The 13,836-nt window shown below is 41.0% G+C and overlaps 1 protein-coding gene across 1 annotated transcript; it reads left to right on the top strand.

Moving 5' to 3' along the window:
- Positions 1-5,489: 5,489 nt before the first annotated feature.
- On the top strand, positions 5,490-13,836 carry derl2 (derlin 2). Its single transcript, XM_038976294.1, has 7 exons — positions 5,490-5,635; positions 8,037-8,102; positions 8,251-8,324; positions 8,553-8,646; positions 9,287-9,482; positions 9,621-9,711; positions 13,344-13,836. The coding sequence occupies exons 1-7, from the start codon at positions 5,543-5,545 to the stop codon at positions 13,447-13,449; spliced, it is 720 nt and encodes a 239-aa protein (XP_038832222.1). The 5' UTR covers positions 5,490-5,542; the 3' UTR covers positions 13,450-13,836.

Genomic DNA, 13,836 nt, shown 5'->3' on the forward strand with positions numbered 1-13,836 from the left:
TGGGTCTCTCTAGTCTCTTTCTGCACCTGGAATCCACCAAATGCTGCACTGTGTCCACCCTTTCCACAATCACAACATTCTTACTGAACAGCCTTTTGGCTTCTACCACTATGCCCTCCCTCTACATTTTATTTTATATAATCTATATAAATCTATATAATCTATGGATGGGATCTCATATAGACAGGTTTGTGCCTTTCCAAATCATATCCAATCAATTGGTATTACCACAGGTGGACTCCAATCAAGTTGTAGAAAAATCTCAAGGATTATCAATGGAAACAGGATGCACCTGAGTTCAATTTCGAGTCACATAGCAAAGGGTCTGAATACTTCAAAAATATTATTTTTATAAATTTTCAAAACATTAAAACAAAAAAAAACGGTTTTCACTCTATCATTATGGGCTTGATGAGGAAATAATTGATTTGAGCATTTTTTACAGCCTTACAGAATAAGGCTGTAACATAACAAAATGTGGAAAAATAGAAGGGGTCTGAATACTTTCCGAATGCACAGTAGCATCAAAGTAGACAACATCACACAAAAAAGAATTGTGACATGTCTAATGGAAACGGCAGATATAGGATACATTTTCTAAAGATCCGTTCGACAGGGGTGTATTTTTATTATTTAGAAATGTCTTTATTGCGACAAACGAATAGATGATGATTGACCAATCATTGTTGAAGGTACGCGGGGTACGTGACGTCACCGCAAAACTATAAAGCTCCACTCCATAATTAATTCTAAATGCTCAGGTTTTTCAACGATAAAAATAATGTTTCTTTGCATGACTTTCAAGAATGCCTGAATTGCTTTGACTTGCTTTTCTGGTTGGCTCGCAAGTTTCACCATCCAATTATTTCAGATATACAGGAGTGCAAGATCCACAATGGCACAGACCGTGGCGGTAAATTGGCACATGATAATTATAAAAAAATGGCAAATATTAGTCAAAGATTACATTCTATCAATGCTGGCTGCCTGAGAGATTAAACAGATAGGTGGGAGGGCACACAGACTGTCGCCAATTTATTAATGCGCAATTTGGCTAAATAGGTCATGGAAACACGTAACAGCACATTTTTATTCAACAATAGGTTTTGCAAAGTTTTGAAGTCGTTATGTCCAGCTGTTTTCATCAATTTAAGATAGTGAAATGGAAACGCACCCTAACAGGCAATTGTGGCATATAAACTCAGCAAAAAAAGAAAAATCCCTTTTTCAGGACCCTGTCTTTCAAAGATAATTCGTAAAAATCCGAATAACTTCACAGATGTTCATTGTAAAGGGTTTAAACACTGTTTCCCATGCGTGTTCAATGACCCATTAACAATTAATGAACATGCACCTGTGGAACGGTTGTTTAGACACTAACAGCTTACAGACGGTAGGCAATTAAGGTCACAGTTATGTAAACTTAGGACACTAAAGAGGCCTTTCTACTGACTCTGAAAAACACCAAAAGAAAGATGTCCAGGCTCCCTGCTCATCTGCGTGAACGTGCAAGCATGCTGCAAGGAAGCATGAGGACTGCATGTGGCCAGGGCAATAAATTGCAATGTCCGTACTGTGAGATGCCTACGACAGCGCTACAGGGAGACAGGACGGACAGCTGATCGTCCTCGCAGTGGCAGATCACGTGTAACAACACCTGCACAGGATCGGTACATCTGAACAGCACACCTGCGGGACAGGTACAGGATGGCAACAGGATGGCAACAACTGCCCGAGTTACACCAGGAACTCACAATCCCTCCATCAGTGCTCAGAATGTCCGCAATAGGCTGAGAGAGGCTGGACTGAGGGCTTGTAGGCCTGTTGTAAGGAAGGTCCTCACCAGACATCACCGGCAACAAACTCACCGTCGCAGACCAGACAGGACAGGCAAAATGTGCCTTTCACTGACAAGTCACGGTTTTGTCTCACTAGGGGTGATGGTCAGATTCGCGTTTAGGCCTGCACTCTGGAACGGGATCGATTTGGAAGTGGAGGGTCCGTCATGGTCAGGGGCGGTGTGTCACAGCATCATCGGACTGAGCTTGTTGTCATTGCAGGCAATCTCAAAGCTGTGCGTTACAGGGAAGACATCCTCCTCCCTCATGTGGTACCCTTCCTGCAGGCTCATCCTGACATGACCCTCCAGCGTGACAATGCCACCAGCCATACTGCTCGTTCTGTGCATGATTTCCTGCAAGACAGAAATGTCAGTGTTCTGCCATGGCCAGCGAAGAGCCCGGATCTCAATCCCATTGAGCATGTCTGGGACCTGTTGGATCGGAGGGTGAGGGCTAAGGCCATTCCCCCCCAGAAATGTCCGGGAACTTGCAGGTGCCATTGTGGAAGAGTTGGGTCACATCTCACAGGAAGAACTGGCAAATCTGGTGCAGTCCATGAGGAGGAGATGCACTGCAGTACTTAATGCAGCTGGTGGCCACACCAGATACTGACTGTTACTTTTGATTTTGACCCCCCCTTTGTTCAGGGACACATTATTCAATTTCTGTTAGTCACATGTCTGTGGATTTGTTCAGTTTATGCCTCAGTTGTTGAATCTTGTCATGTTCAAACAAATATTTACACATGTTAAGTTTGCTGAAAATAAACGCAGTTGACAGTGAGAGGACGTTTATGTTCTATGCAAACTTTCTAAATGAAAGTAGAGAGAGTTGTAGAGAGAGTTGTTGGAGAAAGTCAACAAGATGAGGAAGGAACAAGAGCAAGAAAGCCAAAAGCAAATAGAAGAGCTACTGAGAATGAGACTTCTAACGAGGTACACTGCAACCAATGGAAGCTGGAGAGAAAGAGGTGTTTGAGAAACAGAGAGAAAGTGCAGTGGCAGACAGACAAAATATGGAGGTCAAGATAGCAAAGGTGAAGATGGAGAACATAATGTCCTTGGCTAAGTAAGAGAAGGTGACAGTGGACAAAAGGCTGTTTGCTGAAAATGAAAAGGGTGGAGAAGGTGTGAGAGAAGAATGGAAGGAACCTCATAAGGTATGGTTTGGAGACAGCTTTGTCCAAAGCAGGCCAAGGAGAGGAATCAGACACAAGTAGCCTGAAAGGAGGACAGGGGGAGATGGTCCAAGGCTGGCCTACAAAACCTCTGGGATTAACAGGGTAAAAGATGGATGAAGGAGGAGGAGATTGTGGGTGGGTTGCACCAAGTTTTAATTAATTTTAGATTAGACCTAATCTAGATTTTGTAAACATAGGTTTATAATTAATCAGATGTGTTGCACCACTTAATTTTAAACCTGGATTAGTTCATCTAAAGATAAATCACTAAACTATGATTTGTGACACGTGTCATAATGGATTCCCCATAGCAATATGTTCTAATTCTATGGAAACAAACCTGCACTGGTCATTGCTAGCTAGCTAGCTAGCAAAGTAAGTTTTCACTTCGGGCTAAATTATGCAATTAATTGCACTTTGTTGTCAAATTAGTTTGCTGGCTGGTTGAGTTTTACAAACATGATAAGGCACAGGAGCTAAAATTGTAAACACACTGAAAATGTGATTAATTTAAACCTCCTCCAGTGGCAGTTTAGATTTAATCCCTAAACAAAATTTAAATTTGACTTTACAATAATGGAGCAACAAGATTACATTTTATCTTGGTTTAAAGTCAAAATTAAACTTAGTTTAGAAGGATTACATTTAACTAGGATTAATTTTAAACTAGGTTTAAAGTTAGCTGCTACAAGATTACAAGATAAACCTTGATTTAACCAAGTTTTTAAGAGTTAATCCATGTTGGTGCAATCCATCCCAAGAAGAGGAGCATGCAGGCAACAGAGGAGTGGATAATTGAGCTGAGAGAGGAGAGAGCGATAGAGACTCTGGAAAGAGAGAATATCTACTGGGAGAAATTCCACAGTGTGCCATCACAGCAGCAAGATTTGTGACCTGTTGCCACAAGAAAAGGGCAACCAGTGAAGAACAAACACCATTGTAAATACAACCCATATTTATGCTTATTTATTTTAACTTGTGTGCTTTAACCATTTGTACATTGTTACAACACTGTATATATATAATATAACATTTGTAATGTCTTTATTGTTTTGAAACTTCTGTATGTGTAATGTTTACTGTTAATTTGTATTGTTTATTTCACTTTTGTATAATATCTACCTCACTTGCTTTGGCAATGTTAACACATGTTTCCCATGCCAATAAAGCCCCTTGAATTGAATTGAATTGAATTGAATATTAAGATTCTGTTCCTGCATGGACAAGAGGAAGTGATGGGAGTTTACGGGGAGTGGGAGAGAAAGAATAGTGAAATGGAGAGAATGCAACGGGAGAAAGAAGAGAAGTGGGCAAAAGAGAAGAGCGAAATTGAGGAGGGGATGAAGGAGCCAGAAATAAAGCTGTACCAGCTGCAGAATGTCCTGAGGTTCAGGAATGTCAATTAAGTGTCATATTTAGGATTCAATAGATTAAATTGACTTCATGCTAGAGAATGAGTAATAATAATATCGCAGATCACTGTCTTACATGGGATTTCTCTTTCAAGTGCATCATTGTAAAGGTATGGAAACTAGAAGTGCTGAGAGAGTCAGGGCGAAGCAGGAGAGGAAAGAGAGATGTTGGAGAAGAACAAAGTAAAAGAGCTACTCAGAGCTAGAACAGAAGAGAGTAAGGAACAAGTGAGGAAAAAGCCCACCTGGTGGATGTTGCGAGGAAATATAACGAAAGGAAACAGGGAGAGAAAGGGTGAGAAAAGGTGTTGAAAAAGACATATGGCAAATAAAATCACATGGCGTACATCCCAGACTTCAAATTGAGGAAGATGTAACGGAGATGGAAGAGTAAATACTGTCAGCTGTCATTGGTCAAGTTCTTTCATCTAGTGGAATACTTCATAAATAAAGTAATATGCGCAGTTATTTGTCCTTATTCATTGCCATATTGAAGAAAACACACACACAAAATATAAGTATAAGATGTAGATTAAAGGTAGTTACGGGATAACGCAATGTATGTTAACTTTGTTGACATACTGAATATATTTGAAATACTGTATCTAACCTCGTGACGGATGAAAATCCGTTCCTTTCTAGTCAAAACCTCACTCCCCTTCATCCTATTTGCTGTAGAGACATACGCGGACCAATCAATGAATGCCATCGTTTCATCGACTATGTGATTGACAGGTTTGTGGTTCGCTCACACCATTGGCTCACACAAAAAGAACGTGGACTGACAAACCAATGACAGGTCATAAAAACTCACAGCAACTCCCCTTTATGCCGCGTTCAAAACAACTTGGACATCTCCGACTTCCGAGAGTTCAAAAAAAATTCGCACTCGAAAAAAAACGAGCTCCGACTCGAAAAAATCTATTTGAACGGTCACCCAACTCGGAATTCCAACTCGGGAACTCAGGCCTCTTTCTAGAGCTCCGAATTTCCGAACTAAAGGTCAGTGACGTCATGATTTGACGTGATCCCAGTTGTTTTGAACGCGGCATTTTCTCACCATGTGATGACGTGTCAAGAAAGTGCCGGAAGCCTTCAGTTAGTCCAAAATGGCTTACCAGACTTTTCAGCAGGAATATTTACAGATTCCTGTTGTAACTCGGGCATACACAACTGCCTGCGTCCTCACCACCGCTGCCGTGGTAAGATATTAGAATTTCATCTGAAACATGTTCTTGTCGGCAATGTAGACAGGGTCAGGGCTTGGCGTTTAGCCGTGGGTGTCAGTCTGCTAACTCACTAGCTTGCTGCTTTTAGCTAGCGCGTCTCTGGCAAAACATAAGTGCCAAAGACAGTACGGTAGTGCACATCAAGTAGCTAGTGCTAGACAGCTGTGTTTGTGTCGCCAAATAATTGTTATTGACTGTAGTTGGGCTGTCACCGACCTTGATCGAATTGACCAAATGTGTGCAATGGTCAGTAGCTAAATAGACCATGCAGTTGGTAGCGAAACTTCTCAATGTATGATTATCTGTGAGCACAAGTGCATCTCGTAACGTTTACATTGCTGTTTTTTTTGTGTGGTTTACTGCCGCAATCAAAACAGCTGGGAACTCGAAGGTATCCGACTAATGTGCGTTCAAAACAACTGGGAACTCGCTAAAAAAGAGTTCTGACAGATCTATTTTTAATGGTATTCACCTCGGAATTCCGACTCGGAAACTCGGGCCTCTTTCTATAATTCCCGACCTGAATATCACTAACGTCATGATTTGAAGGCCTCACTAAGGCACTGCATCTCAGTGCAAGAGGCGTCACTACAGTCCCTGGTTCGAATCCAGGCTGTATCACATCCGGCCGTGATTGGGAGTCCTTTAGGGTGGTGCACAATTGGCCCATCGTCGTCCAGGTTTGGTCGGGGTAGGCCGTCATTGTAAATAAGAATTTGTTCTTAACTGACTTTCCTAGTTCAATAAAGGTTACATTTAAAATAAAAATGGACCTCGTATTTTTCCGAGTTCCCAGTTGTTTTGAACGTAGCAAAACAACATCTAGCTAGCAAGACATCCATGCTAATGAGCAAGTCAGATCTCTCCTCCTAGTGGTCTGTTTAATCAGGCTCTAATACATTCCAGGCTGCTATTTTCGATTATTTTAAATAGTTCTTATACGAAACGTGCCATGACCGGTGGAAAAGTACCCAATTGTCATACTTGAGTAAAAGTCTAAAAGTATTGTGGTTTTAAATATACTTAAGTATCATAAGTAAATTAAATTGCTAAATATACTTAAGTATCAAATCATTTCAAATTCCATATATTGAGCAAACCAGAAGGCACAATTAAAATTAAATTAAATTTTTTTTTTAAATATGAAAATGAAGCATTTGTATTTAGTGATTCCGCCAGATCAGAGGCAGTAGGGATGACCAGGGATGTTCTCTTGATAAGTGTGTAAATTTGACTATTTTCCTGTCCTGCTAAGCATTCAAAATGTAACGAGTACTTTTGTGTGTCAGGGAAAATGTATGGAATAAAAAGTACATTACTTTCTTTTGGAATGTAGTGAAGTAAAAGTTGTCAAATATAAAGAGTAAAGTACAGATACAAAAACTATTTTTACATAAGTACTCTACACCACTGTATGAAAATTATATGTTCAGGTTGTTAAAAATAAATGTATTTATAAAATTTTTGCTTTCAATCTTCAATAGATCTTAGACAGTGTGCCATGCCAAATCATATATAATGAGCTCCAAAAGTATTGGGACAATGACTCATTTTTTTGTCATTTTGGCTCTGCACTTTAATCCAAAGTGTTTGAGTACAGACTGTCAGCTTTAATTTGAGGGTATTTTCATCCATATCAGTTGAACTGTTTCAAAATTATATTCTGTTCATAGACCAAAAAGTATAGGGACAAATTCACTTAGGTGTGTTAAAGTAGTCAAAAGTTTAGTATTTGGTCCCATATTTCTAGCACATCAAGCTTGTGACTCTACAAACTTGTTGGATGCATTTGCGTTGTCTCTTGCATAGTTCGTTTTGTTTCAGTATGTTGCATTGAAAGTGGCTATTGTGTGGATTCGATCACAATTTCCACAGCAAAGGGAAACGTTGATAGTGTGAACTAACAGAACTTCATCAACTTTCTAGTTTTCCCCATCTCGTGCTTCTCTCCGTGGGCTGATAGGCCGCGTCACAGCTTAGAGGGAACATTGGTTACACTTACTGTATCTTTTTTATTTGAAAGATTCTTTCTCGCTGATATGAAAGATGAGGACCATATGTTTAGAAAACCCGTTTGGCAAGCGATGATTATGGACGTTAAAACACAGGGTCGGAATTGAAGGTCGCCCATGTGGGCGACGATAACCGCTGAAAACCCTGTGGCGAGAAGGGTTTTCGAAAGCTACCGTTTACCTTAGTTAACCTTAGCATGCTAAGCACAGAGTTGCAGTTTGTTAGCTGCTGTTTAAAAGACTGTCAAGACTTCCCCAAGATTGATGATAGTTCATGGTTGACTTAACTTTTCTGATAAAATATGTATCATCAGGTGAACTATTGATTCTAATGATGACACTTTCTTTGCTCTCACCCTCAGCAATTAGAACTCATCACACCTTTCCAACTATACTTCAATCCTGATTTGATACTAAGGAATTATCAGGTGAGTACATGCAATTGGTCATTTAGCTACTGTATCAGATATAAAAAATATTTTAGAGTTTTTAATCTTAGCCCTGCTGTGTAAAAGCGTAGCAGTTTAAAAAAAAATTAGATGCAAGGTTGACTGATTTCTCTGTTCTGTCTTGTAGGTATGGAGACTCATAACCAACTTTCTATTTTTCGGTCCAGTTGGCTTCAACTTCCTTTTCAATATGATTTTTTTGTATCCTTTTTCTGTTGCACATGTCTTGCCCTGAGTGAACTTGTGAAATGTATATTTTGCGTCCCTTTGATTGGAAGCAGTATGCGACTAATAAAATGCTTGTCTTGAACAAGAAGGCGAGCCATGTTTCATTCATTTTTAATCATGATGCAACTGTCTAATCATAGTGAATTATAGGTTTAGTATTTGCTTTGCCCTTGCCAGATTACCTTAACCGTTGGCTTCCAGGTATCGATACTGTCGTATGCTGGAGGAGGGCTCTTTCAGGGGCCGCACCGCTGACTTTGTCTTCATGTTCCTCTTCGGTGGCCTTCTGATGACTGTATCCTTGTAACACTGTTACTTTCATGGTCTTAGTTGATACTGCAGGAGTCGAGACATGTTCAGCACCACATAGACTTAATGTACCTTTATTTGTCATTCTTAGTAAGAGCTCAATCAGAAGCTTGCTAAGGCCTACTGTTGTATAATGCTGTATGTGTGTACAGGAAATATGTAGGCCTATGTTATCCACAGGTGCCTTAATGAAAAGCTCTTACGCAACAGTCACATCCCTTGCCACCTGAATATTATTATTATTATTTATTTTTTTAAAGCTTTGTTTAGGCTAGTTGTCAAACCTGAGAATCAATTGGTTGATTGTCTGCAGTTGGCGACAGGTAGCCTAGAGGTTAAGAGCTTTGCGCCAGTAACCCGAAAGGTCGCTGGTTCGAATCCTCGAGCTGACAAGGGGGGAAAATCAACCATTATGCCGCAGACGTCAGTTAAGTCAGCCCCCCGCACCGCTCTGATTCAGAGGGGTTGGGTTAAATGCAGAATACACATCTTGGTTGAATGCATTCAGTTGTGCAACTGACTAGGTATCCCCTTTCCTTTCCTAAGTTAGGGTAAATCAACTCGAATAATGCTGTATGCCACAATTCAATCCACCAATCACTTTTTTTTCCTCAGTAAGCACAAAGATATTTGGCACCTTTGTGAGTCTGGTGTTCTTGGGCCAAGCCTTCACCATCATGCTGGTGTACGTGTGGAGCAGGCGTAACCCCAACGTTCGCATGAACTTCTTTGGCCTGCTGAACTTTCAGGCGCCCTTTCTCCCTTGGGTGCTCATGGGATTCTCTCTGCTGCTGGGCAACTCCATCATTGTGGATTTACTAGGTACCAGTCGCTCTAACCACCATAGCAAATTTCTGTAATGCATCAATGTTATTAATGGCTTTAAGATCCAAAATGTTGCCTTATTGACCATTGAGGAGTGGTGACTAGTCGTGTCAATGCTGTGTTCCCTTCCCTAAGGTATCGCTGTGGGTCATGTGTACTTCTTTCTGGAGGATGTGTTCCCAAACCAGCCAGGTGGTGGCAGATGGCTCAAGACTCCCTTTTTTCTGTAAGTTTGGCCATTTATAAGTTTGATATGGTTCTAGTACAGTCCAATAATTAATTTGTCTTATGATAGAAGCTGTAGTGTTTACCCCACGAGTCTGCTGAGAGATGATGTTGCTGGAGAGATGGGGGACACATAAACAAATAGCAGTAAGCTTGATACAGAGTAAACAATAGTTATTAATATATGGAAATTGCCAACATTAACAATGTTGTAACAAATGTTTTGACATGGTGTTCTGAAGGTATGCTGTCCTTGGAAGAGGCCGTGACAATGTTGTCTATCCTGATTGGTATTATTCCAGAAAAGGAAGGGCACATCAATAGCTCTTAATAAAAGTAGAAATATACCATCCATTTATCAGATGAGTTATGTATGTACAGTTGAAGTTGGAAGTTTACATACACTTAGGTTGGAGTCATTAAAACTCGTTTTTCAACCACTCCACACATTTCTTTTAACAAACTATAGTTTTGGCAAGTCGGTTAAGACATCTACTTTGTGCATGACACAAGTAATTTTTCCAACAATTGTTTACAGACAGATTATTTCACTTATAATTCACTGTATCACAATTCCAGTGGTTCAGAAGTTTACATACACTAAGTTGACTGTGCCTTTAAACAGCTTGGAAAATTCCATAAAAGGCATGTCATGGCTTTAGAACCTTCTGATAGGCTAATTGACATCATTTGAGGCAATTGGAGGTGAACCTGTGGAGGCATTTCAAGGCCTACCTTCAAACTCAGTGCCTCTTTGCTTGACCTCATGGGAAAATCAAAAGAAATCAGCCAAGACCTCAGAATTAAAATTGTAGACCTCCACAAGTCTGGTTCATCCTTGGGAGCAATTTCCAAATGCCTGAAGGTACCACGTTCATCTGTACTGTACAAACAATAGTATGCAAGTATAAACACCATGGGACCACGCAGCCGTCATACCGCTCAGGAAGGAGATGCGTTCTGTCTCCTAGAGATGAATGTACTTTGGTGCAAAAAGTGCAAATCAATCCCAGAACAACAGCAAAGGACCTTGTGAAGATGCTGGAGGAAACAGGTACAAACGTATCTATATCCACAGTAAAACGAGTCCTATATTGACATAACCTGAAAGGCCGCTCAGCAAGGAAAAAGCCACTGTTCCAAAACCGCCATTAAAAAAAGCCAGACTACGGTTTGCAACTGCACATGTGGACAAAGATCATACTTTTTGGAGAAATGTCCTCTGGTCTGTTGAAACAAAAATAGAACTGTTAGGCCATAATGACCATAGTTATGTTTGGAGGAAAAAGGGGAAGCTTGCAAGCCGAAGAACACCATCCCAACCATGAAGCACGGGGGTGGCAGCATCATGTTGTGGGGGTGCTTTGCTGCAGGAGGGACTGGTGCACTTCACAAAATAGATGGCATCATGAAGCAGGAAAATTATTTGGATATATTGAAGCAACATCTCAAGACATCAGTCAGGAAGTTAAAGCTTGGTCGCAAATGGGTCTTCCAAATGGACAATGACCCCAAGCATACTTCCAAAGTTGTGGCAAAATGGCTTAAGGACAACAAAGTCAAGGTATTGGAGTGGCCATCACAAAACCCTGACCTCAATCCCGTAGAGAATTTGTGGGCAGAACTGAAAAAGCGTGTGCGAGCAAGGAGGCCAACAAACCTGACTCAGTTACACCAGCTCTGTCAGGAGGAATGGGCCAAAATTCACCCAACTTATTGTGGGAAGCTTGTGGACGGCTACCCAAAACGTTTGACCCAAGTTAAACAATTTAAAGGCAATTCTACCAAATACTCATTGAGTGCATGTAAACTTCTGACCCACTGGGAATGTGATGAAAGAAATAAAAGCTGAAATAAATCTCTATTATTCTGACATTTCACATTCTTAAAATAAAGTGGTGATCCTAACTGACCTAAGACAGGGAACGTTTACTAGGTTTAAATGTCAGGAATTGTGAAACTGACTTTAAATCTATTTGGCTAAGGTGTATGTAAACTTCTTACTTCAACTGTATGTATGCATCTTAAGCATATTGCACTGTTTTGTTTGGTATACAGTGCATTTGGAAAGTATTCAGATCCCTTGACTTTTTCCATGTTTTGTTACAGCCTTATTCTAAAATTGATTGATGAGAAAAACAAAACAATTCAATCTACATACAATACCCCATAATGACAAAGCAAAAACAGGTTTAGATTTTTGTGCAAAAAAAAGAGAAATAACCATTTGCATAAGTATGCAGACCCTGTACTCAGTACTTTGTTGAAGCACCTTTGGCAGCGATTACAGCCTCAAGAATTATTGGGTATTACGCTACAAGCTTGGCACACTTGTATTTGGGGAGGTTCTCACATTTTTTTATGCAGATTCTCTACAGCTCTGTTAGGTTGGATGGGGAGTGTCGCTGCACAGCTATTTTCAGTTCTCTTCAGAATTGGTCAAGTCCAGGCTCTGGCCTGGACCACTCAGACATTCAGAGACTTGTCCTGAAACCACTTCTGTGTTGTCTTGGCTGTGTGCTTAGGGTCGTTGTCCTATTGGAAGGTGACCCTTTGCCCCAGTCTGAGTTCCTGAGTGCTCAGGAGCAGGTTTTCATCAAGGATCTCTCTGTACTTTGCTCTGTTCATCTTTCCCTCGATCCTGGCTAGTCTCCCAGTCCCTGCCGCTGAAAAACATCCTTACAGCATGATGCTGCTACCACCATCCTTCACCGTAGGGATGGTGCCAGGTTTCCTTCAGATGGGACGCTTGGCATTCAGGCTAACGAGTTCAATCTTGGTTTCATCAGACCAGAGAATCTTGTTTCTCATGGTATGAGTCTTTGGGTGCCTTTTGGCAAACTCCAAGCCGGCTGTCATGTGCATTTTACTGAGGAGTGACTTTCGTCTGGCCACTCTACCATAAAGGCCTGATTGGTGGAGTGCTGCAGAGATGGATGTCCTTCTGGAAGGTTCTCCCATCTCCACAGAGGAACTCTGGAGCTCTGGCAGAGTGACCATCGGGTTCTGACCAAGGCCCTTCTCCCCCGATTGCTCAGTTTGGCTGGGCAGCCAGCTCTTGGAAGAGTCTTGGTGGTCGCAAACTTCTTCCATTTAAGAATGATGGAGGCCACTGTGTTCTTGGGGACATTCAATGTTGCAGAAATGTTTTGTACCCTTCCCCGGATCTGTCTCTCGACACAATCCTGTCTTGGAGGTTTCCGGAGAATTCCTTCGACCTCGTGGCTTGGTTTTTGCTCTGACATGCACTGTCATCTGTGGGACCTTTTTATATAGACAGGTGAGTGCCTTTCTGTATCAAGGCCAATGAATTGATTTTACCACAGGTGGACTCCAAGTTGTAGAAACATCTCAAGGATGATCAATGGAAACAGGATGCACCTGAGCTTAATTTCGAGTCTCTTAGCAAAGAGTCTGAATACTTATGTTAATAAGGTATGTTTTTTATAAAAATATATATACTTTTTGCTTTGTCATTATGGGGTATTGTGTGTGTAGATTGAGGAAAAATATTTAATCCAATTTAGAGTAAGGCTGTAACATAACAAAATGTGGAAAAAGTCAAGGGGTCTGAATATTTTGCCGAATGCACTGTATGTAGATCCTTCACCTGTCTCTAATTCTCTCTCACAGTAAGATGCTGTTTGACACTCCAGAGGAGGATGCCAACTACAACCCTCTTCCCGAGGAGCGTCCGGGGGGGTTCGCCTGGGGAGAGGGACAGCGCCTCGGGGGTTAATCTAGCCCCACACCACAGGATCATTTTATAATGGACTTTTCCTCAGTGAGAGACAGAGGGACAAACTTGGTCTTTTTTTCCGACTTGTTTCTCTAGTTCTGGATGGAAAACGGCAATCTCCAACCAGAGCTTTTCGGAGATTGTTGTGTGACTTACGTCTCCCTCAAACTGATCAATAAGCCAGACTCTCACTTTAAGACCACATGAGTGGACGTAACAGGAAGTGACTTTTGATGGTTGAGATTTGGCTTTATCTCTGTGGGGAAAAAATGATGCTCAATATTGTCAAATGATGGGAAACAGTGGAAAAAATCTGAATGAATGAATTCAGATTGAGTGTGTTCTTTTACTTTTTAAAAAGAATAAACGTGTGGCATATGTAGATAA

Source organism: Salvelinus namaycush, chromosome 3, assembly GCF_016432855.1.
Source record: "Salvelinus namaycush isolate Seneca chromosome 3, SaNama_1.0, whole genome shotgun sequence".
Lineage (NCBI taxonomy): Eukaryota > Metazoa > Chordata > Actinopteri > Salmoniformes > Salmonidae > Salvelinus > Salvelinus namaycush.